Below are 27,731 nucleotides of genomic sequence, written 5' to 3' on the forward strand. Positions count from 1 at the left end.
CGTTTAGAATCCCTCGCGGCCGGTCCCCTTTTTGGTACCTTCGGGGACCCTCGGACCCTCTTGTTTAGGTGGGCGCTCCAGCTGAAGTCGCCGGCGCTTCTGCAACCAAGTGACTGGGTGTCTCCCCTGGTGGAAGCATTTCTGTTCACGCCTCGGAATCTGTCCCGTCCCTCCGACGCCTTTTCAGAGCTTCTCTTGCGGCTCTGCGCTTCTTTGCGCTGTTTCGGTTCTTCTGCTCCTTCCTTCCCTTGGCAGCCCGCTTAGCCTCTGGCCTTCTTGTGGCAGAGCTGTGTGTCCGCCTGGTGTCCACCCTCGTTCAGGAGCGTTGATTCCTGGTCAAACGTTATGTCCGACCTGTAAATCGTCGAGGGCGAGCTGATTGTGGGGTTAGGAGGACCCTTGGTTGTTGGTTGTGGTCTCAGGCAATTTAAAAACATTTTTCGCTTTTCTTTCTTCGTTCATATTTTTAGGGCATATATAAGGATAAGTAGCCGACAGGTAGGAAGCGCTGTAAATGACTGGGCTCTTAGTGACGCCAAGGCAGCATCCAAATGGTTGTTGTCAAGGAGTCATTGGGTCTTGAGAACTCTGGTTGAGGTCATGACAGGCGACTGTGATCTAAACAGACACCTTCACCTACTAGGAATTGGTGATAGTCCCGTGTGTCCACAATGTGAAATGGCGGAGGAAACATTATACCACATATTAGGAGTCTGCCATCGCTGGTGGTCTACTAAGAGGCGTCTTCTTGGGGTATCCACAACCTTCCTTGGAGTAGAGACGGATGCTTATCATTGTCAGGGAGACGGGACGTCTGGGTGGCAAAGAACAGGAGTCGTAAGATGGGGTGGATGGAGGAGAAACCGCAAATAGCCTTCGCGCGGAACCCATCGGGGATTTATTCTAAGAGGAGATTTTAATATTGATTTTTCTTCACATAGAAGGCAAAATTCAATGTCATTCTTGAATCAAAGCTACCACATACCTACTACTAAATAGCGTTTAATTTTCAGAAACTTGACATAACTTTTCGAAAATGCGTTTATTCAGAGGAACGTCGCCTTGGCTTGTTGGGACCCTACACGTATTCCAATTGCCTGACCTTATGCAAAGCCCATTTATCAGATGAAAAATGTAACTGCATCCCTTATTATTTTCAACTGTTCCTTAGTAAGTATCAAGGAATAAAGTAAATTAAATAAAACCCAGTTTTTAAGTAAATCTTAATTTTCCATTGCAGATAAACAAATTTGTACCTTTATGGATCAACAGTGTTTACAAAATAATGTCACTACTGGTAAGATAATTAAAAATCATTAAAAGGTACCTATTGAGTTTGTGGGTTTTTCGGTCAATATATGGTGGCAAAAAATGATACACTGTTTTTTATGAACCAAAGTTAGTGCCATATTTACATCAATTGCCTAACCACACAGACCCACCGACCTACGAGGGTAGATAAATAAATACCCGTGTTAGGAATGAAGAGGAAAGTTTTTCACAATTTTTTTTTCTATTTTTCAAAGTAATCTACTTTTAGTACAATACAATTTTCCCAACATACCTGAGAATCATAAATGGGAAGGGGGATCAAATGGCACATCGTTTTAAAGGGCGTTCAATTCTCTTTAAATTTGTTACTACTTTGTTGCTTTTTGTCCAGAGGTTTTTGAATAATCGCCTTTTAAGGATGCAGAAACAATTAAACTTGCCTGCATTGATCTTTTTGGTTTCCAGATTAGTATCACAATAAAACCTATGGGATCTACTTAAGCATTATCTTATAAGTTGTTGAAAATGTTGTCTATTTTCCTGTAAACAATAATAAAGTCTATTTTTGAACTCTCCCTAACATTGATAATATATTCCCGAATAGATTGATTTACAGTAGGGGACCAAGTAGATGACCTCCAAGATCACCAGATTGAACACCCTTAGACTTCTTTTTTTGAGGACATCTTAAGTCCATTATTTGTAAAACACAATCTGCTGATATTGATGATCTTAAAAGTCGAATTGCAGCAATTTTAAGACCGCAAAAATGTTCTGAAATGTTAGGAAGAGGAAATAACAGCCTTGCATGGTTTACTTTACAGCAAAGTTTACACAGTTTTCAGTTTAGTTGACAGGAAAATTAACAACATTTGAACAACTTATAATATAGTGCCTAATTAGGTCCCATAGGTTTCATAATAGAAATTTATTTTCCGAAAATGAAGTTATTTTTCTCAAAGTAAAATAATCCATAAATCTAAAATTAATTGTTTAAACTAGATTTTCTTCCTGTTATTTAACGATTTTAACGGTGTAACTGAATCTTCTAGTCATTTGTACCATAAGGATACCCAATGACATAATTTTTGTTTAAACACTAATCTGAAAACCAAAACCTCAATGATTTAATGCAATTTTAATGGGGAACTTGCATAAAAATTAAATTTAAAAAATATTACTCGCAAACGTAACTTAATACTATTAAAAACACCACAGTTGACCAAAAAACTATTTTTTTATTTCTATGTAATTAATATAAGCAATTAAACACTGTATAATTCAAGGCATTCTTGTAACGCGCCGTCATCGGCTGGGACCGGTGACGTCTAGGGGCTCGTCGGCCGCGGCCGCTGCGATGCGGAGCATGTAAATATGCAACCTCAGTCTTGTTTTTTTGTTAAAACGTTTATATAGTGTCTTAGGAAAAAAGATAATTTTTCAAAATCACTGACGCAGGTTTCGTAAAAGAACAATCTGACATTTTAGTCCTCCTTGATGTTAAGTACAAAAATATGTACTAAGTAAAAAACGTTATTTACAGATCGAGACGGTATTTTGTAAGAGTTTAGTATAAAAATTAAGGCTAATATAAGCCTTCATTTTTTTAGACCTCCCATTAACTTGAATTTAACATAGTTATCCATATCTTCTTCCAACTAGAATAATTAAATAATATTAAAGTTACATAAAACTATGTGTTAAAATTCATATTGCATGACAAAAATAGTAGGTATTTAACTTAAATGCGCGACGATGAAACGAGATTTTTCCTTCGCAGATACTTATTGTTTCTTTTTATCGTTTAGTATAGAAATGAACTATTTTTGAGGTGATTATTTACTACTATAATGCAGCCGAGAAGCAAACAAAATACAAATTCAACGTATTTACCTGTTATACAATAGACAAAATCAAATCTGTTTTTTATACTTACATTAAAATGATCTTTATATACATGGGGAGTACTCTTCTCAGAAATATCCTTGTATATCTTTAACCTTTAACCATTTTACACGAAGGCTTTTACCTCGGGGTACACGAATAAATAGCCTATCTGGCGTTTTAAAAGTTGTACTTTTATACAGTGGCTCCATACAGCATTTGAAATATTGTTTTTGTGTTACTTCCATTATTACTAAAGCACAGCAAGAATTCTGAACAGTCAAACACCCAGACAATTCCACGACAAGCCGTATTCCCGTATTGCCTTTCGATCGAACGACCAGCGCTATGACGTCACGACCATTTCCGCGCGTTTAGTGCCGTTTCAAATGGATAGCCTGCGGTCACAACTTTAATTGTTTATTGAAAATTAAATATTGCGACTTGAGGGCTGATATTTGGTATGCGCGATTTCTATAGATAGGCAAATATATTTAAAAAGAAAATTAAAAATGTTTAAGTTCCCCATTGTTTCTGTAACTTTCAAACGCGATTGTTCGATAACCTCTAGACAAAAAGCAACAAAGTAGTAACTAATGTAGAGCGAATTAAACGATGGGTCTACTTGACCCCCCTTCCCATTTAAGATTCTCAAGGTGACATCTACCCCTCCTAAGGGGTTGAAACAAGGAGGCTAAAAATATGTATTTAAAGTGTCCTCCTTACAAATAAAATTGACGAGTCTTTCCGATTTTTCATCTTTTTAACTGCCAGAGAGATATTAAGGATGGGAAGTTTACAGTAAGGAACAAGAGGCCGTCATTTAATTTTTCAATGCAATGGTTTTAAAAAAATATTTTTAATTTAAGAATCATTCAGAGATTGCAATAATTGCCCAGCCCAATGTGAAGAGGATGTGTACGATATTACTTTAACAAGCGCAAAATTTACTAACAACTTGGACGTTTGGATGGAGGACTATTTGTAAGTATCACTTATAGATAGGGTATTAGTGAGATAAATTTATATTTGATTAACTGCTCAGAGTCAAACTCATATCAATATATTTAAAAAAATAGCATCAGAGTATTAGCTCAAGGTAACAAATTATTTCCCGAAATATTGTGATCTCAATATTCAAATTTCAATTCCATAGCAACTAATCCGAATATACCTTTAAGAGATTCGCTGCTTCAAAGTAAATGCTTTCAGCTCCAACTTTAACGAGACGCAAAAAGCCATTCTACTAAATATATTCTTTGCTTTTAATGGGCAAACGGTGTGGGTAACAGATACGATAACGTCTGGAATATATCTAATATGTAAGTACAGCTAACAAGTAAAATTATTTAAAAACTTTAACTAATTTTAGCGTCTTTTGGAGGAATTTATTCGCTTTTTCTGGGCTGCAGCATCATATCCATTATTGAAGCACTCTACTACTTGATAAAAGGACACTTATTTTGGCAAAAGTCAATTAACCAAAATACTATTTTCCCTAAGCAACTTTCAACCAATTTTATCGTCCTTCAATCTGATAAAGCGCAAAAATCGCAGAACTCGTTTCCTATCATTCCCTATATCAACTGACAAGTTATATGATCTCGATAGATTTTAGCAGAAATTAAATCGTAACAATTCATTTAAGATAAAAACTCAAACACACACTATCGATTGTTTTTAAGAAATACACACAGAGAAAGATCTACTAATCTGTTTTATTTTTTTTATTTGTTTAAGTTAGTCCAACTGGCAACTTTTTGTAAAAAGTAGTAGTAGAAGTAGTATTGTAGGGGGACCCGATGCACAAAGGCAAAGATCCGTCGCCACTTCAAGAAAGACAATTCGACCCGGGAGAGTGTAGAGGCTCTAAGGAGGCGCCTCCGAGGAGATCATCAGAGATGGGGAGTCTGCCATCTCTAATAGGTGGTAGGTAGGTTTCCTCGGTCATTCTACATTGTGACCATACGGGGCTATCACCAATTTCTAGTAGGTGTAGATGTATGGAAATAAACATTTTTTTTTGGATTTAGGAGCCTAAAAATTAATAGGTTGCTAAATTTACATCGTAAAATATTCGCTCACTTCCATACAATTAGTACTTCCCCGGAATTGTGGCGATATTTGATGTGACATGAACATATTCATGCGATGGTCCAGGAATATCGCACAGTTCGGCTATGGATTGCACCAAGCGTCTTTTCTCAGGATATGCTTTTCCTGGCTTAAGTACGGACTCCAATATACTCGTATGGGTCGAAATGGTGTTGGACTCCCGAACAGCCACACGAATATCATCTGTAAGTATGAAACAGGCAATCATGGAGTAAACAAATGTATATAATTTTAAACACTAATATACCTTGATTTTTCCCGGGAGTTATACATCCTTTAGCAGGTGGTATACTGTCTCGATAGAAGCTATTCTCTATGGAAGCTGCACCTTGGAACGTTTTTATTGTATCCTTGCACGTTTTTATTCTATCAAAAATTCCTACAAACTGAACATTAATCTATGGTAATATATATATGAAAGATTAAATAAGTTTATACTATCTATATATTGCTATTTTGCTAAATATTTAATAAACAAATTCGTCTAAAACTCAAATTATTCATGAATCTCTAAAACGCAATCGTATTGGTTGTGACGTCTCTGATCATATAAATGGCGGATTGTTTACGTTATGTGCATAGTGTTTAGTTGTGTGGTTGTTTCATAAATTATTTTGTGGATTTAAATAATTTATAGTTTGTGTTAAGGTAAAAAATGGCTTCAGAAGGATTCCTTAAAGCGTCAACAAACAATTTACCATGTGTACATATTTTTATGGTTACCGAATTTTAAAAAAACGACGAACGCTTTAATTCAGCCGTATTTAAGGGTATCGAAGCAGCAGCGTAAGTAAAAATCCGTAAATTCATTGTTAGTTACTCTCTCCTTATTATACTAATCTGTCTTGGATCTAATCTGGATTGGTTTAAATTAGGTAAATAATAGATAGAATTTCACTTATTCAACTTAACCTAACCTATACACATGGCTGCTTTAAAAGTAAAATAAACTCTTAAATCTGTATTTTGGGCATCACGAGAACAATATAGTGATAGTGCTATCGGATATGTAGAATTGAAACGCAAGACTTTTTGTGCACACTACAAGGTAGAATTTGCCCAGAACACAAAGTACGATCGAAGGCATACTCTGTCTGCCTTATCGTTAGCTTTTTGTTCGTACTTTTATTAAAATGATCCTCGCGACAAAAAAACATTGATTTTGGCACATCACGTCTAGCTGCTTTGAACCATAAAACTTTACGTGTCTAATCATGGGAAACGGTTAGAAAGAGTTTGTTTGGAGCACTTATTGAGGTATTCTTGCATCCTGGCACAAAACACCACTTATTTTCTGATTCATACATGTCACTCTTTTCCATTATGCGAGATAATAATAATCAATAAAATAATGATAATCACAATAACTTAGATAATAAAACAAAGCTGCGAAAACAACAAAATAAACACTAGACCTGTTACCGAAATGTAGGCCATTTTGAGAGTTTAAAAGGAGTTTTTTATCCAGTCCCAAACCCGCTATCCAAGCATTCTTATTTATTGCTACATGTCATCTTTTGTCAATTTGTTTTAACAGTAAACATAATTTTCGATTGAAAAACTTTCCTAGGCCTAGTAATAATATACCTATGTAAATTTGTATTTTACTAACTTCAGGCCTTTGACCATATTTTATAATTGGAAATCCGAATGTAGACATTTCAAGACGATTATTAAGATCGACATGATGCAATGTTGAAAAACTTTTTATAATCGAAGAATGGAAATGTTGATATGACCTGTTACGTCACAATCGGGATAGGCAACCGACGATACAAATTCGGCGTTTTTGGCGGAAAACATCTGACTTGAATTTAAATTCGCTTTCAAATTATTATGGAAACTTTTTGCAAGAAAAAAAAATATCAGTGTAATGTTTGCCATAACTACTTTCTATATATCGACATTAAAAAAAAGTGAAAACACCCTATTATATGTAGTATGTAGGGTGAATAATGTATGTAGTCATCTTTAAGCAGGACATAGGCAAGTCTTATTTAAACATACCTGGGAGGTATTTTGTAGGGAGTTGTTGAAACACACATCGTGGAAACGTCTAGAGCACATAAATACACTACAAAATTTCAATTTTGCCAATAAATGCTCACATCCAACCCGCCTGATCCAAATTCTTCTCAAATTTTCATCTCTAGGAAGTGGACACCTGAAAATATTGTGTTATAATTTGCATGCAAAAAATGTGAGACCATGCACCATGTTGGCGTCATCCAGCAATCAATATGTAAATAATTTTAGTAATGCCGAAGCTTACCGTCTAGAACATCTTTCATCGCACTGATTGGCACACGATAAGGTCTTAAACACATGTTAAAACAAATTATTGGTGGCAGAAAGCAAAAAATGTGCAAGAAACAGCGACTTTCTCTGATGTCAGAAAGACGCCTAGCAACAAATGCAAATCAGCACCCACGCTGGAAACGTGTTGAGTGTTGACTAACCGGTCCCATAGATGAAGACAACTATCCTGCAAGACCGGTCCTGGGGTACCTGATGGCCGTATTTATAGACGGCTCTCAAGTGACACTGAACACTCAAGTGACTGTCATGATGAAAAATGCGTTTTATAGTAGTCACTTTGAGATCAGCTGACGTGTAAGGGCGACTTGGACTTGAGTGTGGAGTATAGGACCCTTGAGTGTGTTTTTCTAACCTAACCATTCTGGCGCCAAACCTTCTGTCATAGTTGAGCTGATAATTACCATTTGTTATTCACACGTTTTGTTAAATATATTATTAATATGGACGATTTGGCAGAATGTATGCAATATGTTGATTAAGAAATGCACGAATGGGTTCCAAAGAGATACATACGAGATATGCAAGATCTTTTTTCCAGTTCTACGGAGAGCAGAAATTTGTTCAGAAATCGGTTTCGGAAAAAAACCGTTATCGATGTATTTAGCTGTACCTTTAGCTTTAAGTAGAATTGGAAGTGCATCTAGATGAGGTTTGCCTATTCCTGCTCATTTGCAGCTTCAGATAACATTAAGGTGATATAATATGCTACTGGCAGTTTCCAGGTAGGTCAAGTGATAAGTGCTTAATAGAATTACGCTTACACGAAAACAACTCTCATTATGTAATATACAATAATAATATATTATGATGGATGATTACAGAACTGTGCGTCTTCTGTCTAGCTGAATATACGGTTCTCCTCTGGCGCTCCATTTGTTTACTCCTGTTCAAAATTACTGTTTACACTTCAACGGCCTCTTCAAAATTCGCTTTATCCGTCAAACTTGTCTTTATTTATGATAAATTCCAATGATACCAACCGGACGATCATAAGAAACCTATGATCCGTCACTTAACGGCCACTTTTCCAAGTCACTCTCGAGTTGTAACTATAAAATGGCTTCTATCTCAAGTGTCAAAAGTCACTCAAGTCGTTCTTCGATAAGTGTCTCTCAAGTGCCACTTGGCACTTGGACTATAAATACGGCCATGAGGTTGGCACACCTTCAAACCTGCACTTGCTTACATCATAAGCTCATGACGGCTCTGATTCGGTCGGAAGCTTTCATTTTTCAATTCATACAAAAATTTGTATGAACGCACATACGCAGTTTTTCAGGTAGAATCGAAATTCACAAAAAATATGTTCGATACATCGTCTTCGATTATTATTCTCAATTTCATTAAAGCGGTAGATTTGTCCAAAGTAAATGGCTCAAACCAAAGATATATTTTCCACAAAGACGCTGGAATACCTGCCGATCGATGAACGAAGGAAATAAATAGAAATCTTTGAATGGGATGTGCTGAAATATGATTGCCCATAGATTATTTTAAAGATGATTTATTTTTCTAGTTTGTAATGTCAGTTCCAATAGAAATATAATTTACATATATATTTTTCAATAAACAATACGAGTAAATTTGGCAATAGTGTAGAATACGACACCATTGTATAATAACAACGCATTTTATATAACAATTGTCGGGACAATAATGACATATTCACTTTTGCATGTACTTATATTTAATCATTATATTATATATTATATACACAGCGTAGTTACAAATACATTAACAATAAAAATATGACAATTGCTAAAATCAATATTTCCAATTCGAATACTCATTTTGATTAATACAACCAAGTAAAACGAATAAATCAATATAATCACTTTTGTGGTAAACTATCAACGGGTCTTCGGCGATATTAAACAGCATTGCTAACGCGTATTTTCCATAATCTTACCAATTTTATTACAAAGAAACTAACTGCCCTGGCAACGATAGCTCACTAGGTTAAGGTGCGTCCACATCAGTAATTTTGTTACGCTGCGATCCATTTTCGTCGAAACCACGTGAGTTCGGAAAAACAGACCGTTTCTGCAACGTTTGGAAACCAGAAAAAGTTGGACATAAGTTAGTCATTAGTCATTTCGGAGTGATAAAAGCGTTTTAATAGTTAAGGGGTTAATCCAGCAGATTTCGGTTTTTGCAACAATAAAATATATTCCCGTTCAGAGCTAGTTCTGGAGTGACTGGAGCATATACTTTTACAAAAGTGATGATCTATGAAGACATGCATAAATGATGAGCACCAAAAGCTGAAGGCAAAGACAAAGTGATCCCTACCAAACCGTTCATTGTCAGATGGTGTCTTGGCTTCAGAGCTACCTTCGACATCGTGTACGGAATAAACGGAGATAAAAATCCGGTTTGCATTTATCGATGGGTAATATGATCTATTGGTTCATTTTTGGTGTCGTTTGTTTGATCCCGGAATGTCCTTAGTTGGTTGACTGCACAATTTACTGCATACAGATCTGGTATGTTATATTAATTTTTGTTTTGTTTCTGTTTCTAGCCTTGAGAAATACCTGAATAAAGGGTCGAAATGTCGGCCATTTTTAGAGTTTAAAAGGAGTTTTTAATCCAGTCCCAAACCCGCTATCCAAGCATTCTTATTTATTGCTACATGTCATCTTTTGTCAATTTGTTTTAACAGTAAACATAATTTTCGATTGAAAAACTTTCCTAGGCCTTGGAATAATATACCTATGTAAATATGTATTTTAGTAACTTCAGGCCTTTGACCATATTTTATAATTGGAAATCCGAATGTAGACATTTCAAGACGATTATTAAGATCGACATGATGCAATGTTGAAAAACTTTTTATAATCGAAGAATGGAAGTCACAAAGAGGGCAAGTGCCAAAATTCGCGATTGCGAGATAGATCCATAGACAGATGTTAAGTGGCTGTCTTTATGCCTTGACGAAATCGCTATGTGCTAATCCTCATGCTAACCTCAAATCAAAGATGTAGCACCGCCAAGCAACCAACCTGATTCCTTGCACATTTTCCTAATTATCTTCAAAAATACATTTTGGCATTTATCCCCTTTGTTACTTCCACTCTTCAATCACAAAATCGTTAACATAACAATCAAACCAGCTAAATACCAGATAAGCGAATATATGATTGATTATGAATTTTTTTTTAATAGGTAAAGGAACCAATACCAGAGAGTAATGAGTCTTTGCCAATACTGCGAAAATAAATATTCTTATTGCGCACTTGACGTCGCTGGGACAGCCAACACAGGAGCCTATTTTCGGTCTATTCTGGAACACTGATGAAAGTACAGTACGCTACCCGATTAAGCTATGCAATAAATCGATTTTAATTTCTTTCTTTACTCAAAAACGGTGTGTTCTAGAAAAAAAGTCAAAGAGACCTTTCTTTTTCCAAATCCAAAATTACTTGCACCATCACCCCGTACAAGGAATACATTAGGGATGGTCGGTATTTACCGTAACCGCTAAAATGTGTTCCAAACGTGTAACCTGTTACGTGTTACCAAGGTGAAACTGAAACGTTGCAACCCGTTACAGATAAATAACCGTTTAGCACACCTCTAGAATACATCTACTTAACACTTTGTATACACCGCACACAAATTGCAATCCCCAGTCCACATCCAAACAAGCGTTCGGAGCGAATTTCTTTGCAAAATACAAAGCACAACATAAATATTTACTGATGTGGACGCATCTTAATGATCCGTAAATATTCGTACTTCTACCATGACTATATAAAAGAAATTAGCAACAAACCTGAATCGATGATTAAATTGAAATTACTTTAGATTCGGCTATAAAATGAAATCCTGTCAAGTGCCGGGTGTCCATTTCTCGTTGTAAATCACAGGTGTTTCACTTATTACTGAAGATAGAAACATGCGATTTTCGTAATACGGTGACCGATTTGCCAAACAAAAAATGGTAGTGATTGATGTGGTCCCTCCATATTGGTTTTGTAATTATAGGGTGTTTCTGGATAGTCTGTACTTTTCGACATCATTTTTTTTTATCTCAAACACTAAACAAAATATACGATTGCTGAAAAAGTGGGAAAACGTTTCTCAGGTAAAATCCAGTGGAGTAGTTACTTTTTTTCCTATAAGGTGGTTTTTTCATATGCGTCTTAAAAAAAATTGTTTTTAATTATAATTCCTTTATTATATTTCTAAAAGTGATTATTCAATTAAAACTACTTAAATTAAATTCTACTCCCTATAGCAGAAGCATTATAATGCGGAACAACACGAATTTCGCGACACTTCAAAGTGAGGCGGGTACAATGGTTGAAAATCAAATAAAAACCGGTCGATTCGTTTTCGATCGGTCATGTATATTGTCCATGCATTTCGATCGGTATATTGTCGAAATGCGGATTTAAAAGCGAATTAAAATATGTGAAAATATACAAGGTATCATTAAAAAAGTAAGTTTGGTTGGGATATAAAAAAAACCATTTACATTGGAAACAAACTAACTACTCCGCTGGATTCTACGCGAAAAAATCTACAAGCATCCTTTTGAATATTTTTCACTGTCATCTTTCATAAATCTTCAATAATAACTGAGAAATCCGCGATTTACAACGACAACTGGATACACTGTACTGAAACAGAAAAGCACATTTGAGTTTGAGGTGCGACGATTGCCTACTATTCTCCCGAGGAATCGTTCTTATAATGCTGCGTTTGATCATCCGTGTACTCCTCCACCAGGTTCTTGATGTGCGAAAGTTTTTCATACAAGTACTTGTATCGGGATTTGGCGCGCAGCTCATCTGGGTGGGAGGCGTAATATTCGTCGGCAAGTCGCTGTCTTAAGAACTGAAATAAAGAATTTATGAAAAAATATGAATTACTAAAAGTAATTGTATAAAATGAGACAAACTAATAACTTTTCTTGATCTGCTTTCTACAGGGTGTCCCGTAAGCTCATGATCAAAAAGGTACTGCGGTATTGTTTGGACCAAAAGAAGACGATCTGACCTAACTTTTATTAACAAAAAATGTCTGGCTTCTCTGCTATTGATGGTCAAAGTTCTTCAAAACATTTATCTATTGTGAAATATCGGGAGAATGGTATGATGTATTTTAGTGAAACTCGCTGTGAATTTGTTCTTATGTAAGACTCATATTTTGATGAAACAATCGAGTTCAGCCGTTTTGGACAAGTGGTGAATTCTTGAGTGTCGTGGTCCAAAAATTTGCTATAATTTGCATATTTTAGAGCGGTTGAATGAACATGAATGTTGGGTACAAACAATTGATAGATTGGAAAATGTCAAGTAGTGATTTTAACTTACATTATATCTAGGATTACTTTCGTCCGTTTGGTCCATTTCATCTTGATACAGACTGAGCCTTTCTGCCACTCTTTGTATGACGTGATAGAGGTTCTTGTACTCATCATAATATGCATTGAAATCTGCCTTGTACGCGCTTTTCTGATTAGGTGATGTAACTTTCACATACTGTCTGGAAAATTTTAAACCATTTAAAAATTAAATCATGTTGAATAATAATGGTTTGTTGCAAGCCGCAACTTACTTTTTGAAGTCAAGATACGACTCCTCCTCTTCTGCTGTTTCCTGGATGATGTTTTGTTCGGATTCATCCCGATTAGATTTCGTCGGACGATCGGTTTGGCTATCGGGACTTACTCGGACAGATCTTTGATGACTGGTTGATGAAACCTATAAAAAATTGCATATTTAAAATTTTACTACATGAATGATTTTATATCGGACTACATAAGGCTAACAAGTAGAGGAGCCACAAATTGTTCATGCAACTTCCGCCGATCCGTCCATATTCACTCATAATAATAAACATTCTCATTTGATATTCCAACAATACTCAGGTGCGTATCGATTAAATTGTTGTCAAATTTATGATTTTTTGTTTGCGAACATCTATTTTTACTGAGAATTATTACAAAAGGAATTAGACACCATACATTATACCATAGAAAAAAAATTACTGTATAAGTAAAACTTCGGAACACCATTAAAGAAAATATTAACTTACTTTTGTAGCACGATTTTCACTGTCTCTTGCGAAGTCACTGGAAGATGCTTGTCTGTGACACACTGGACTAACTGAACCCTTGCGGTGATCTGTAGGGAGTATCAAGCTGTTCTTCAATGGTGACCTGAAACAAAAATTACAAAAACTTTACAAAAATATCAAAGACCTAATGACATACAGCGGAGAGCATATTTAAATATATAGCTACATCCATTTCAAAAATCACAATTTCATTTAGTGTTTTATTTCAACCCCGGTCTATTGTCCGATAAAATCAAACATTGCCACAAACAGATTTTAAGGTCTCATTTAATCCCAAAGATTGACTGATGTATAAAATTTCCATAAGCGACCCTTCAAAAAAATATTGCGACCTTTTTAGTTTTTGTCATAGCTACAGTGACAGAGGCTACATTATAGGGTCTATTTACATAACATTGAACAGTGTATGAAAGAGATTTTGATCTCAAAGGCAGAAAATGAGAACCTACTACTCTAAAAAATATTGATTAAACAGTAACAAAAAACCTACCCGTTAAAAGTGTTTTCTCTACTGCTAGCAAATGACATACCACTGGCAACAGCTTTGACGCCCTCTGGAGGAGGATAGTTGTCAAAAGAATTGCTGAAACTGAGAAAATGCAAAAAATAAAAAATAAAATCAGTGTTGTTATCGACGATTCAGACTAAAGCACAAACGATAAGTAATAGGGAGTTTTTAGGCCCCTTAGTTGCAACACGTTTTACGTCGTCCGTTATTTTGAGCATGCGCATTAGTAAATAAATAACCGTTTACCTTATTAGCGGATAACGTGTTCCTTTATTTACGTACGAGCAGCGGTGACGTTAATAAGCACCACGTTAAAAAGCAGAACGACGGTGTTGACATATTTCACTTATTTCCAATATTATTAATAAAATAAGCGGCTATAATAGAATAAGAAATGTATTGTAAATTTAAATAAAACTTTTTCACTGAATAATTTACGCAAAAATGGCGTTACGGATTTGATGTAAAAATTGTTTGGGCTAATTTGAACTTTGACATCGCAATCACAGGTTCTAACTTCTAACCCATAACCTAACTATTTGATTTTGAATTTTTATTTAAAATGTTCGGAATATGTTAAAATTTAGAGTCTAAGACATAAATTCCATCACAGTTGAAATGTAAAATAACAAACGTTGTGATAAAGCAGAATGTGCACCTCCATTTAAGCAAGCTTGCCATTTTTAGATATAAATTCAGTCACAAGATGAAATGAAAGTCAGTTATATAGGCGTGGTAAGGTCGACATATTTTTTAAAAGTATTTTTTTGGTGGTACCAAAATTAACTCGGGTAATACTTCGAACTCAGTAAAAAGCATCTGCAAAAAAAATATTTATAAACGTTAATTCATTTTTAAATAAAAATTAGATTTTGATTAGAAATAAAAAATTTTGCAAATAAAGCGTATATTTTATTTAATCAGTTTTTATTTATATATTTTATCTGGTTTATTAGCATTTCTTTTGTTCTTTAAGCAGGTACTTCTGACCCATGTTTTGTTTTTGATTTCAGAATATTTTATTTTATCTAAGAGCTTTAGTTAAGAATTATTCTTTTAATAAAAATCATTATTTGTCATTACTATATCTACCATCATCATCATTGCGCATGTTTAATGAAAATTTTTAAAAGTAACATGTTTGGAACCGCATTTTGAACCTATTACCAACGTGAAACTGGAACGTTGTAACCTTGTAACAGAAAAATAACCGTTTATCCCACCTCTACAACACATGCAGCACATGAAAATAATTGCCTTTTCCCAACAAAAGTGGAAGACCAACAACGTAGTGCGACCTTTTAGTAGGTAGTATATACTATGTAAATTAATTTCATTATTTCAGACATATAAAATACTAGGATTTGTAATCAGAAATTTTAAATATTTTAGCAATAATACAATATTTTTTTATTACATTTTTAGTATTTAATGTGATAAGCACTCTAACTTATTATTACCACTTGGGTGGTATTTATTATAAGTTTTACCGATAAATAAATATATGGAATGTATTTACTAATTTGAAAACTATCCATATAAATGTATCGATATATGTAAGGATATTCAATATACTGTCAAATATACAATAAGCCAAACTTTTTAAGAGATTTATTCAATGAATAATTATTTAATGGTTTAAGTTGTTCATTTAAATACTACGAATACAAAATTTGATACCCATTGAAGCTGATCAGAATAAATCATTTGTAAATTATTATAAATTTAAAAATGCTTATAATTATCACTGTCTTTCTTTGTGCTAGTATAAAGACAATGCTATTATTTTTCTTCCAACAAATTGAAACAATCCCTCTTAAAAAATTAGAAATTACTAGCCAAAAGCGTATAAAATGTACCTATACATTTTTGTACGATACTATTTGTTTGTCATTTCTAGAGCTTACATAGGGTTCGAAAGTCACGAGAATGAGAAAAAAATGTTTGGCGGACTTGTCATTGTTTATCTCGACAAATTATAGAATAATTATCATCAAACAATAAGCAAAATCACCTAACCTTAAATCGTCTTAACTCATTTGTAGAACTTGTCAACAATACGTTCCATAACCACAACCCGGTAGGTTTATATATGATTGGTTCGAATCGCCGCAATCGATAGAAGTGACAAGAAGTGCCGTATACGTAGACACTTGTAACTATAACCATCCTATAAAGTGAAACTCACCTATTTGAAGGTGATTCCCTACTTCTCGGGTTCATATTGGAAGTATCTCGAAGATCGACCGCAGATCTCCTCTGGCTATTATTCTGCTGCACAGGAGACCTATTGTACACCACATATTAAAAATTAAATTCAATCTTTGCTATTAATCATCATTTTAGTGTGATCAACAACCAACGGACAACGATTACAGATAAGCAGATTCTGATCAACAAAAATCAAGTTTAAAATGGTTCTTGTTTAGATCTGGCCTAAAAATACGTCTATGTAACGCTACAAACAAGAAAAGCAAACGTTTTTGTATTTCTGAGCAATCCAATCCTTGGAGTCACTTGCTTCTTCTCACATTAACAGAATAATGAAGCGTCTATTCGAGTATCAAAGAATGACTTCCATCAACAGCTCCAAAACGTATTATAGATCGTGTATATTACTAACATCAAACGAGCCGCCTTGCTATGTCCCCTTTCTTTTAACATGTTGCATCTAACGCAAATATAACAATGATGAGTTAAATTAAGATCTTACTTGTAATTAACAAATCCGTCCACTGGGGGCTGTTGAGCGCTAGAATTGGGCCCCTTAGCACCATGAGCTATGCGCTGCTTTTTATATGGGAATCCATCTGCACCTTCACTATATCCCGGCCGTTTTGTTCCTCCTGTAAGACCATTTGTAGAGGAAATCATTGGCGGCGATCCCGGGTGGGTACTTGTGGGTGACTGGCCGCTACCAGAACTACCGCCGTCACTGCCACCTGGGGGTGTTAGATTCTGAGGTTTTTTTCTGAAAGTTTATATTTGTAAGACAAAAATGAAAATGTTTGCAACCGTCATCACTACAACACTAATATGTTATAATCTACACCTATAACACTTCACGAAGTAGTTCAAGAGCGAAAATTATTGGGAGAAGTTCCTAGAACAGTTTTTCGAAAGATCAATAATATTTGAACAACGAGTACAGGGCGTTTAGGTTTCATGTTAATAATAAATAATTTTTAACAATTTAATAATTTTTTACTACTTACAACCTAGGTCCCAAGCCCCGAGAAAAGAGGAGGGTTCGGACCCCGGTAAAAAAAATAAAATGCTCATACAAACGATCAGAGAGCCTCTGATACAGAACGGAACCTCTTAAAGACGCCTCCCGCAATAGGACTACGAGAAAGGATACCGAAATCAGAGTAGCATGCTGGAACATTAGATAGTGGACTAAGAGAGACCAAGAGATACTGGTAGAAATAAATACCCACAAAATCGAAAAATGCGCACTTAGAAACCAGAAAGAGAGGAAAAGGAACAATAAAACACCAAAATGGTCTGCTTATACAGGGTGTTCCGTAAATATGTTAAAATATTTTAACAGCGTGTTCTTCTAGTCATTTTAGAGGGGGGTTTTCCTGAGAATTTTTCAATTTGAGGTTTCATTGTTGAAATATTTGACTGCCAAAATGGCGGAAAATATTAGTTTTTGTTGTTTTTCTTTAAAACGGTTAAACATTGGGAACTTAAATTTTGGTACACATTATAAGCTAATTGAGTGACATTCTATGGTACTGTTTTGTGGTTCAGTTTACTTTTATACAGGGTAGAAATGTGGAACCCCTACTTTTATTTTGTTTAAAACTTTCTTGTGTGCATTTAAACTCTCAAAATGTATAAGTAATTAAGTTAGTTTTTAAAATCTGATAACGATTTCATGACAATTTTGCTACGCATTATTATTTAATTACTAACAACCTAAATTATTTTTCGAAAATGTGTATTTCGGTTCAAATTACAATTATTAAGTTTTAATAATTTTTGCTTAAATAATACCATGGTAACAACATGCGTAACGATATAAACTATCAAAATTAAATTTAAACAACCATTATAATCTTAACTTAGCAGCTGTTCAAATTGGTCACCTTGACACTCTTGGCATAATCGCAGTCTCTTAATGCAATTAAAATTTCCAGACCGTAAAGTTTGCACGGAGGTTCTTATTTCGTTATAAATACTAAATATTCTTTCCTGAAGTTCCTCGATTGTATTCACTTCTGTTGCATACAACTTTGAGAATGTGATAAATAGTTTATATGTAAATTACGGATAGATACCAAATTGTTTTCGCACTATTTGTAAATTTAAATTGACTTAGTGCGTAAATAAATGAAATTGAAAAAAAGATTACTAACTACCTGACCAAAGCCTTTGATCGAGTCAGATTAGGAGATGTGCTAAAATTACGTAAATAAGAAAACCACCCCAGCAGTTTCGTAGACAATAAGAGGCAGACAGGCAGCGGCCGAGCTTCGAAGTTTAATCCGGATGCGTATCCGGAAGTGGATAGTGTGAACGCCAGCATTTGAACCAATGTATCGCTATCAGTCAGCTTCTTTTTGAAGCGCTTCCGGCGGTAGTCAACGGCCTTGGTCGCGCCCGTGTGAATAGCTCCATGTAAATCAATGTGCTTTCAAAACGCGCTTCTCAGTAGCGCCACTGAGAAACGCTGCAAAGTGACCCGTGTGAAACGGCTCTTAATGTGCTGTCGATATCGTATGGTTATTTGTTATGTATCATGGGCTTTGCTTTTAAGCGGTGCTGCGTGTTCAATTTTTTTTTCTTGATTTTACTGAAGACAGACGATGACACACGCCGGTTTCCGTTGTTTTAATGAATGGAAGAAATGAAAAAGCAACATTTTTCTTCTTGCAAAGCCTAGACAACAATGCGCAAGTGAATTTGCGGGGAAGATCAGATTATTTTGATGATTGAGCAGGTGTCGGAAATCGTCGATATAACATACTTAGAAAAACTATTACATATTTTGTACCATATGTGGGTAGGCAGCATGGCCAGTGCTTCAATTTATGCCAATACTGCGTTATTTTTATGATATACGATTTGAACTTCGGGCATTAACAGAACCCATCCGACCTGAGAAAAACAAAAATCGCCGACGGAGATCCATGTTCGTCACCCTGTCAGTCCATGATATTTTTAATGTACGCTAATGTCTAGGCATTATGCAAAGTGCTTGGCTAGTTGGTCAGTGCAGAAAGCCTAGATATTGCTGGATTTCGAACATTGCGGCTAACATATTTAAAATAAGATAAAACCTGCGGCTTCGAAATTCCACAATCGCAACACAGTGTTACCCACTACTATCTATCTAATAAGAGGCATCGACACGAATATTATCCTCAATTTTATATTTTAAGTTTAATGTCAGTGCAAACATCGCATTACATGCCAAAATCGCTAATGCGTTTTTATGTTAACAATATTCCAAAGCGTATTTTTTCTCAAATAGCACATATTCCCAAATGATAACAATTAGTTAATAGCTGAACTCTACTATATACGAATAGCGAAGACTGTTACTTTTCGCACAGAAGTACGCAACAGACATGCACTTTTAATGTGTTTTTGTGCACGGGTGATATTTCACTTGTTTAACTTTCCCCCATAGAGTGCAGAAAAGTAAAAATGCCACTTTTTATTCGAATAATTTTTGTTCTACTACTACTACTACTCTTTCAGAAACCTAAACGTGGATGACAGAGCTTTAACTCTCTATAACTCAAATAACTTTAAATAAAATGAACATACGTACCTCTTGAGTATTTGTTTCTCTGTTTCATTATAAAAGGGCCAATCATCATTTACTTCATTCCACATATTCCTGTTTAGATAATAACTATTGTCTCGCAATACGGCTATTTGCTTTAATACATTTGTCATACTACTGGTTCCTCTAAGTCCCTCTAAAATATTAATCATTATATTAACTTGTATTATTAATAAATGTGTCTCAGATTTCCATCTACAATTAAGTATCTGCAATGTTTCTTAATAACTTATTTGTATGTCCCTTTAATATAGAAAAAGAATCAATGTAATTTAGCTTTGCGAGCTGATGCAAAAGAAATAGAAGTTATAAGTATATATAAATATATCAAAAATATATTAAAATAACAACATTCGGGTATCTGTATGTTTTAAATTAATCATCTGAGAATTATTTCATAAATGGAACAATTAATTACATTTATAAGCATAATTTGGTAAAAATTAAGTGTCATGAAATGATGATTCTGAATAACCTGAAGAAATGCAGCCATTAATAAGCAAATTTACAAAAAAAAGAATAGGAATCGGTTATCGGTTTATTTTGGATATTGTGATTTATGATACTGGTGTACCTGATAAATAAGGAAAGTTCCGCTCTATCATGCTCAAATTCCATGCAATAATAAGCTTATTTGGACATGATAAAAGAAATAAAATATAATTTAATTCACCCATAAAAAATATATAAAACATTTGATTTAAATGAACAAACCTTTGGTAATACGATCGTGCAATTCTATCTTCTTAAAGGGTCTCAGAGCCAACAGGTGTATCAATCTCTCTCTGAAATAAAAACCAAAAAAATATCGATATTATTTCGGTATGTATGTAGCAATAGCCAAAATGTATACAGGATGATTCAAAGTTGACGTCATTCCTCTGGTTGTGTTGTCTAGGGGTGTTTAAGAAATACAGGAATGTTAATTATTTATTAGAATTAAATGTTAATTTAAACAAAAATTAGATTTTTAAACATTTTCGCACATAAACCGTATATTTTATTTAGTCACCATAGTTTTATTATTATCAGTTTTTTTGTTCTTTAAGTAGTTATCTCGAACCTATGTTATGTTTTTGATTTTAGAATATTTTAAGTTAGTTGTGTTAGTCAATGTTAAGAATTATGTTTTGGGTGAAAATGGAACGTTGTAACACGTTACCGAAAAATAACCGTTTATCACACCTCTATCTAGGAATATGACAACGCATGCCCCCGAAATTAATCTTCAACCGTATTATCGAATTAAGTAGTAACAACCGTGGGGGTTCAAAATGTACAATATCTACAATAACAATATGCAGAGTACAATGGGGAATAAATTAAAAAGTGACTGGAAATGGATAAAAATGGTCTAGTTATCTACTCTTAGACGAAAATATACGTATCTATTACGGGAATCATAAATTCAACGGTTCCATATGGTGTGTATGACTAAAGTGTCCGTGCAACAAAACTGAAGGAGACTAATAAAATACCAATATTGGTCTTCGACTTTCGTAAGACGACTAGAATGAGTACTTGAATAACTGATCAGAAGTAACGAGTATTGAATCCAAAAGTAACTAGTCGGTACGAGTATTCAAAAATAATCAAATCTCACACCACTTCATGTTCATACTAACTAGAAACCTGTATTTTCAAAAGAAATAAGTTTGTAACTGTGCTACACTGCAATAGATAGCGCGCACTATTCAATGAATGAATTCATTCGATAGTGCCAATCACTAGTTTTAACTCCCCCAGAAGAATGACGCTGAGCTTGAGTCGCGTTGTATGCACAACGCACTAATAAAATAATAAAAGGTATAAAAGCGAAAAAACTGTAACTAACATTACTTCAAGCCAACTAGCATGCACTTTTTACCTTAAGGGCCGTCTAGATACCTCTGGGCCAGCTGGTTTTCTATTACTTTGCGGGACGGCACTTCGCTGCGAGCTGCTCACATGATTACTACTTAATCCATTAGAGGGATTATTGCTTGTGAAAGAGTTTGTTGATGACGGTTGTAAATTATCTAGAAAACAAAACCATAATTTAATTCAATACGTACAATCAAATTAATAAATTACAAAGAAAACGACATTAATTAGAAGAAAGCTAACGGTTAATTGATTAAGTGAACGGCTATAGACCTAATAATTATTAATATTCTAGCTCAAGAACTCAAAATATGCGTGTTTCATACACATAACAAAAGTTCTCAAAATAGTGCAGAAAGAATGCAAAAAATCTTGGTCCTACTTCAGACACATTAATGTAATTCGTGTCCCAAGGAATGCACAACTTAAGATTTCAACATTAAACAGATGCATTTTTTGCGTCGTTCTATGGAGTTTGATATACAAGGGCTGTCCGATAAGTACTTCACCTCGCCGCCCAATGGCGCCACAAATCGCCAGAGCGTTTTACAGTCGCGTACACATGGTTTTAAAGACAATCAAATGTTTTTTCGTACATATTACAATTACATTGCACGAAAATAAATAATTTCGGATTTTGTGCCAGGGATACCACGGAAGAAATACCAAAAAGGTTTTGATCGGTACCAGAAATGGTGCAGTGGACGAAAGCAACTCAACTTAACTTAGGATAAAAGATTATTAGTATATTTTAACAAAGTAAGCAAAATACATAAACCCTTATCCCTTTGGTGCTCGATGGTCTTTGCTTGCGTATCTTCCGTTCACTGCACCATTTCTGGTACCGATCAATAGCTTCTTGGTATTTATTTCTTCCGCACTAGTGCGGTAATTACTTAAAAAATCACTAGTGCGGTAATAAACATCATTATGGCATTTGGAAGAGTGCCAAATCATAGTCATTATATAACAATTATAGATAAATTAAATAAAAAGAGTCAGACAAAGCTGTTCTATCTGTTATCACGCAAAAGCGAAAATCCGCTGATGTGAGGAGAAACTCACTTTACTAGGAAATTTCTTGGACTTTCCAGGATTTTCCCAGTTACTAGGGCGAGGCGATTGGCCGTTGAATAACACAAATTTTCTGGAAATTTCCCGGATTTTTTTGGATACTACAGCGAAGCGGTAAATCGTTGGACAGCACTGATTTTTCAAAAATTCGCCAATGTAAAACCAAAAAATCCAGCAATCCAACCTATAATATAACTCCAAAGCAAAAGTTTAATATGAAATGCCTGAGAGTTTCCAGTATTTTTCAGTTAGCAATGGTGCGATTCTGTAATTCGTGTTTACATCGATGTAACTTTTACGTACTATATATTTAAAGTCCGCTGTAAACTTACAGCGGAGTTACAGCTGTGGTAAAATCGGCATTGTGTAACGTCTGACGGAACGAGGCCGGTTACAGCGGAATATTTAAGACTGTAGCTAACTTCAGTATGATAAAATTGTAAGTTGACAGTAAACATTTTGCGTTTTGAATAATTATTTATCATTAGGTAGCACGCAAAAGCAACAAATCAGACAAGTATAGCAAATTAAAAGCAAACGAAACTACTGGAGAATATTTCAGACAGCATGAATAATTTTGTTGACGCTTATAAAGAAAGTGAAATAACTGTAAAAGTTTAATTAATTAATTAAATTAATTAAGATTAAACTTCAAAAATGTTGTATTCATACAGCAATACAGAATTCCATTTTTGTTACATTTCTCGAGGTCAAGCAGTTACATCCTTTACAGCGCTTTAAATGTCATGGAGGATCGCAACACAAAGCGAAAGGATTAGCCGTTAAAAAACACAAATTTTTCAAAAATTTGACAAGAAAAACTCAAAAATCCGGCTCATATCACTCGAAAGATAAAATGCGCAGCTTTAAGTATGAAAAACGCACTTTAATCGGATCTTTCTGGGCGCTCCTTCAGGAGTTTTTGAGTTACAAAGGTGAGGCGATTGACCGTTGGTAAATAAGGATTTTTCAAAAGTTTGTCAAAGAAAAACGAAAAATCTCTCGAAAGAAAAAGTCCGCAACTTTAAGAGAGGAAAAACTCACTTTTATATGCAATTTCTGAAAGTTTCCAGGATTTTTCAGTTACTCAGGCGAGTCGATGGCCGATCGGAAACACGAAGGTTTCAAAAAAAAATCGTTAAGGAAAAACCGAAAATCCCTGAATCCATCTCATAACATCACGTGAAAACGAAAATCCGCTGAAGTGAGGAAACACTCACTTTAATAGGGAATTTCTGCGACTTTCTACGATTTTTTAAGTTACTCAGGCGAGGTGACCGACGCCATCGACCGTGAGTCACCCTGTATACTCAAGAAGAATAAATTAATTATGAGACATTCCGTATGTATTGAGGAAAGTAGATTAACTGACTGTCAGTCAAACGAGTTAATAGAGATCTTGAAAGAAAAACGAAAATGCCTCATAACAGAATATGTACGATTCTGCTGCTGCGTTCGTGGCTTCCATTCGTAGTGACGATATGACTTAAGTATAGTTGGCATCCCAGTGTGCCAAACCAGTTGGATTTAGCATTATCTTTAGCTTATAAAGCACAAGAATCCTGCCCTTGATTAAGGTGTGGTTAATATTGATTATCAAGACATTTCTTAGGGTATCGGCCTTGAGAAGGGTTCAAATAAAGTCTAGCCTTAGCGGATCAATTGCATATCCTCTTGTCCGATGTTGTCTGAGAACTAGGTGTTTTCGTTAAAGTCAAAGAAGATTGCACACTGATGAAGGAATCCAAATAAAATACACACGCTTAGTAGCATCAAAGCTTAGACTCTCATTTGCGATCGAAAGCATATTCTGCCTGCCTCATCATAAGCTTTTTGTTCGTACGTTCTTTAAAATGATCCTCGCAACAAAAAAACATTGATTTCGATTTAGGAACATCACGTCTAGCTGCTTTGAACCATAAAACTTTACGTGCATAATCATGAGGAAGGGTTAGAAAGAGTTTGTTTGGAGCACTTATTGAGGTATTCTTGCATCCTGGTACAAAACCACTTATTTTCTGATCCATACATGTCATTATTTTCCATTATGCAAGATGGTAATAATAATCAATAAATTAATGATAATCACAATAACTTAAATAATAAAACAAAGCTGCGAAAACAACAAAATAAACACGAGACACTTTGTTGATATGACCTGCTACGTCACAATCGGTATAGGCAACCGACGATACGGATACGGCGTTTTTGGCGTTAAATATCTGATTTGAATTTAAATTCGCTTTAAAATTATAATGGAGACTTTTTTGCAGAAAAAATTATCAGTGTATGTATGTTTGCCATAACTACTTTCTATATTCAACATTTAAAAAAAAGTGAAAATACCCTATTGTATTTGAGTTTGGTACTTTTTTTGCTTCCCTCAAGCTATACAATCAATCAAGTGTTTAGCTTGAGCTATTGTTTCTGAGTTTAATTGATTATAATGTGATTTGCCATTATATAATAACTTACTTTGGGACGGTTTAACGGCCGGCGGAATTGAATACGACGTTGACTTCATTAAACTATCACGCATTGACGGTAGGGCAGGTCTTGCTGGTTGAGACGATATGGAAGACTGCCTGGATCCCGATACTGATTGTTTGACTTTAACCTTACGTCCTATGTCATTTTGATTTGGTTTGATTTCTCGCGTGCTTAAACAGTATAAATTGTAAATGCATAAAATAAAATGCGATATTAGAAGTTTACCATTTGTTTTTATACTTGTCTTCCACTTCATTCATGCGATTCCTGGTGGCCTCATAGACATCATCATTAGCGTGAATGCGAATTTTATTACGTATTGAACCAAGGGAAGTCAGGGGTCCTTTTGGTGGTGTTCCACATATGCACTCAAAGCTACCCGCCGGACCTTCCATATCGGATGTTGTAGATGTAGAGAAATTAAACGTTGTTTGCCCAGATCCATTTTGTTGCGAAGGAAATGAAAGCTCCTGAAAATCATAATAATAATAATAATAAACGTGTAAACTGCAGCAAGCAAAAATTTCTCCTCAGAAATAAAGTCAGTATATATTTTGTTGTAATTACAAATTCCTATTTTTCAAGGTTTGTGTTAAGAGTTGGTCACTTTTTTTTCACCACTGTGCAGACCGAATTCCCAAGAAAAATCAATCGTTTAATTCAAAAAAATTGTAAAAGTGATGAACATAAAAGTTATTTGATTTTAGTCAATTTTTTTTAAACTGAATTTAAAATAAAACTGTCAAACATAGAAATTGTCAAAATTTGACATACTGTGTTTTTAAGTGAAAAACCCCATTTTTTTAACATATCAAAAATATTTTTTTCCTGATTCCAAAAATATATATTTTGCCTATATTTGATTAGCGGTTTTTCCCATATTACGGTTTGAAAATTATATATTTAAATTGGGAATATTTTGGACGACTTTATATTTTTATATCAAGCTCATCTGAAGCTTTTCGCTAAAGAACCGCATCAGATATGGAAATTTGGATTCCAGTATTCAATACAAGAAGCATCAGCTTATTGATTGTGTGGATTTGGTTCCGATTAAAGTTATAACAACGTGCATGAGTAAATTCTGGTGCAAGTTTACGCCGAATTTAATTTAAAAAAAGTCTTCTAAAGAATGAACACATTCGCACACACAGCAACACAAATTTGTGAAGGTTTGAAGATATTTTGATGCCATTTAGCACCTTAACATTACACAACACCTAACAAAGAAGGTCACCACATTTATTAGGAGCAACATTTTACCAAATGGGTGTCTCCAACGCAACTGCACCGGTGAGTTACTGTGCCGGTGCGTTGAGATAGCGCAACATCTCAGCAACACTGTGTCAACTCCTGAAACTTAACTGAGTTACCAGCGCCTATTACAGATCATGAATCGCCATTTTAAACTGTTAATACCCTGCAGAAATTTTGGAAATTTTTATTTTTTCTAGTACCCTTCAACTGAGCCCCTATCAGTCCCTCAAAGGAATGACGCCAATATTGAATCTTCCTGTATATCAAAGATTTATAATAGAAATAGACTTCGAACCCTCATCTATTTATACTATGTACTTTATTTCCAAAAAAAAATCCTCGAATATCAGTGAAATAAAAAAGTGCTCTGACCTTCAAACAGACTCATCAAAACAGAAATCATCAAGAAATCGATTGGAACAGTCTCTAAACTGACACAGAAAAAATTGCGCTGAACGTAAGCTTGAAAATTGCCAAACAATTCAACACAGAAAATGGGAAAAATTGCCGACGCTCGTACAAATAGTGGGTTCTGAACACACTAAAGAAATAACGAACATGTCGAAATATTCATATCTTTCTTTCTCTTTTTCAATTCAGTTAAAACTAGGATTTTGGTCAAAAACCTACATAAGGTTACTGATTTTAACAACTGCGCTTAAGACTAAAGAGCCCACTATATTAAATTTGTGGGCACTTTAAAAAAACTGCTTAATAAGAAAGTGGTACTTACCCCATTTTCTTTTCCAAGAAACCGTATTTTGGGATTCGGGAAATTCAATTTATTCTGAAAATAAAAATTCGATTAGTGTTTTTAAAAAAAAGCTCTAGATTTATTTGAAAATGCCGAACTTTTATCAGGAAATTAAGATTATCACTGCAAAAGCGGACGACGGGAGCTACCAGAATACCAATATTGCGCATGCTCATTCTATGGGAGAAGCGTCGGCGATTCCACCTAATGAAGAACAGCTTTGCGTCAAAAACCCGTCGCTATCACGTCGCCGGCGGCAACATCGGCTATACGCCAAAACAACCTCCAGCAAAGTTTCGAAG

At 34.8% G+C, this 27,731-nt stretch overlaps 3 protein-coding genes across 6 annotated transcripts in view; 1 reads left to right on the forward strand and 2 right to left on the reverse strand.

Annotated features, from left to right (window-relative positions):
- Window positions 1-4,861, forward strand: part of LOC109542363 (sodium channel protein Nach) — a 26,107-nt gene extending 21,246 nt beyond the window's left edge. Inside the window, exons 6-10 of the mRNA XM_019911565.2 lie at window positions 1,014-1,170; window positions 1,241-1,297; window positions 4,026-4,140; window positions 4,369-4,478; window positions 4,529-4,861. Coding sequence (XP_019767124.2) covers window positions 1,014-1,170; window positions 1,241-1,297; window positions 4,026-4,140; window positions 4,369-4,478; window positions 4,529-4,746 — 657 coding nt within the window. The 3' untranslated portion in view covers window positions 4,747-4,861. The remainder of the gene's footprint in view (window positions 1-1,013; window positions 1,171-1,240; window positions 1,298-4,025; window positions 4,141-4,368; window positions 4,479-4,528) is intronic.
- On the reverse strand, window positions 4,857-8,194 carry LOC109542368. 4 transcript variants are annotated; one of them, XR_002172417.2, is made up of 5 exons: window positions 7,544-8,194; window positions 7,279-7,435; window positions 5,519-5,650; window positions 5,250-5,454; window positions 4,857-5,193 (listed from the first exon to the last, which is right to left on the reverse strand). XR_002172417.2 is itself a non-coding variant. In XM_048668024.1 (5 exons), exons 1-4 carry the CDS (start codon window positions 7,497-7,499, stop codon window positions 5,252-5,254), a joined length of 513 nt encoding a protein of 170 aa, XP_048523981.1. In that variant the 5' UTR covers window positions 7,500-8,194; the 3' UTR covers window positions 4,857-5,193; window positions 5,250-5,251. The 4 variants fall into 4 exon arrangements, 1 of the variants encoding a protein (XP_048523981.1); XR_002172416.2 differs by having other exon boundaries at window positions 5,519-5,657; XR_007281890.1 differs by having other exon boundaries at window positions 7,486-8,194.
- A 1,060-nt stretch (window positions 8,195-9,254) lies between these two features.
- LOC109542361 (RNA polymerase II elongation factor Ell) lies at window positions 9,255-27,462 on the reverse strand (the record flags this gene model as incomplete). The annotated part of the gene is given in 13 exon segments (XM_019911563.2): window positions 9,255-12,435; window positions 12,915-13,086; window positions 13,159-13,304; window positions 13,639-13,762; window positions 14,171-14,269; window positions 16,377-16,475; window positions 16,902-17,159; window positions 19,977-20,127; window positions 20,706-20,776; window positions 21,859-22,009; window positions 25,404-25,588; window positions 25,644-25,888; window positions 27,409-27,462. Coding segments are annotated over 13 exon segments (1,926 nt in total), but the record flags the coding sequence as incomplete, so codon positions are not given.
- Window positions 27,463-27,731: the final 269 nt, after the last annotated feature.

This window comes from Dendroctonus ponderosae, unplaced genomic scaffold, assembly GCF_020466585.1.
Source record: "Dendroctonus ponderosae isolate FM_Combo_2020 unplaced genomic scaffold, Dpon_F_20191213v2 Dpon_F_20191213_7, whole genome shotgun sequence".
Taxonomy (NCBI): domain Eukaryota; kingdom Metazoa; phylum Arthropoda; class Insecta; order Coleoptera; family Curculionidae; genus Dendroctonus; species Dendroctonus ponderosae.

Excerpts from the sequence above, each read along its gene's own strand:
- LOC109542368 (XM_048668024.1), bottom strand. Across the intron at positions 5,658-7,278 it reads CCCTACAAAATACCTCCCAG|TTTGTAGGAATTTTTGATAG; the intron begins GTATGTTTAAAT and ends ATTAATGTTCAG. Across the intron at positions 5,455-5,518 it reads AACTCCCGGGAAAAATCAAG|ATGATATTCGTGTGGCTGTT; the intron begins GTATATTAGTGT and ends TCATACTTACAG.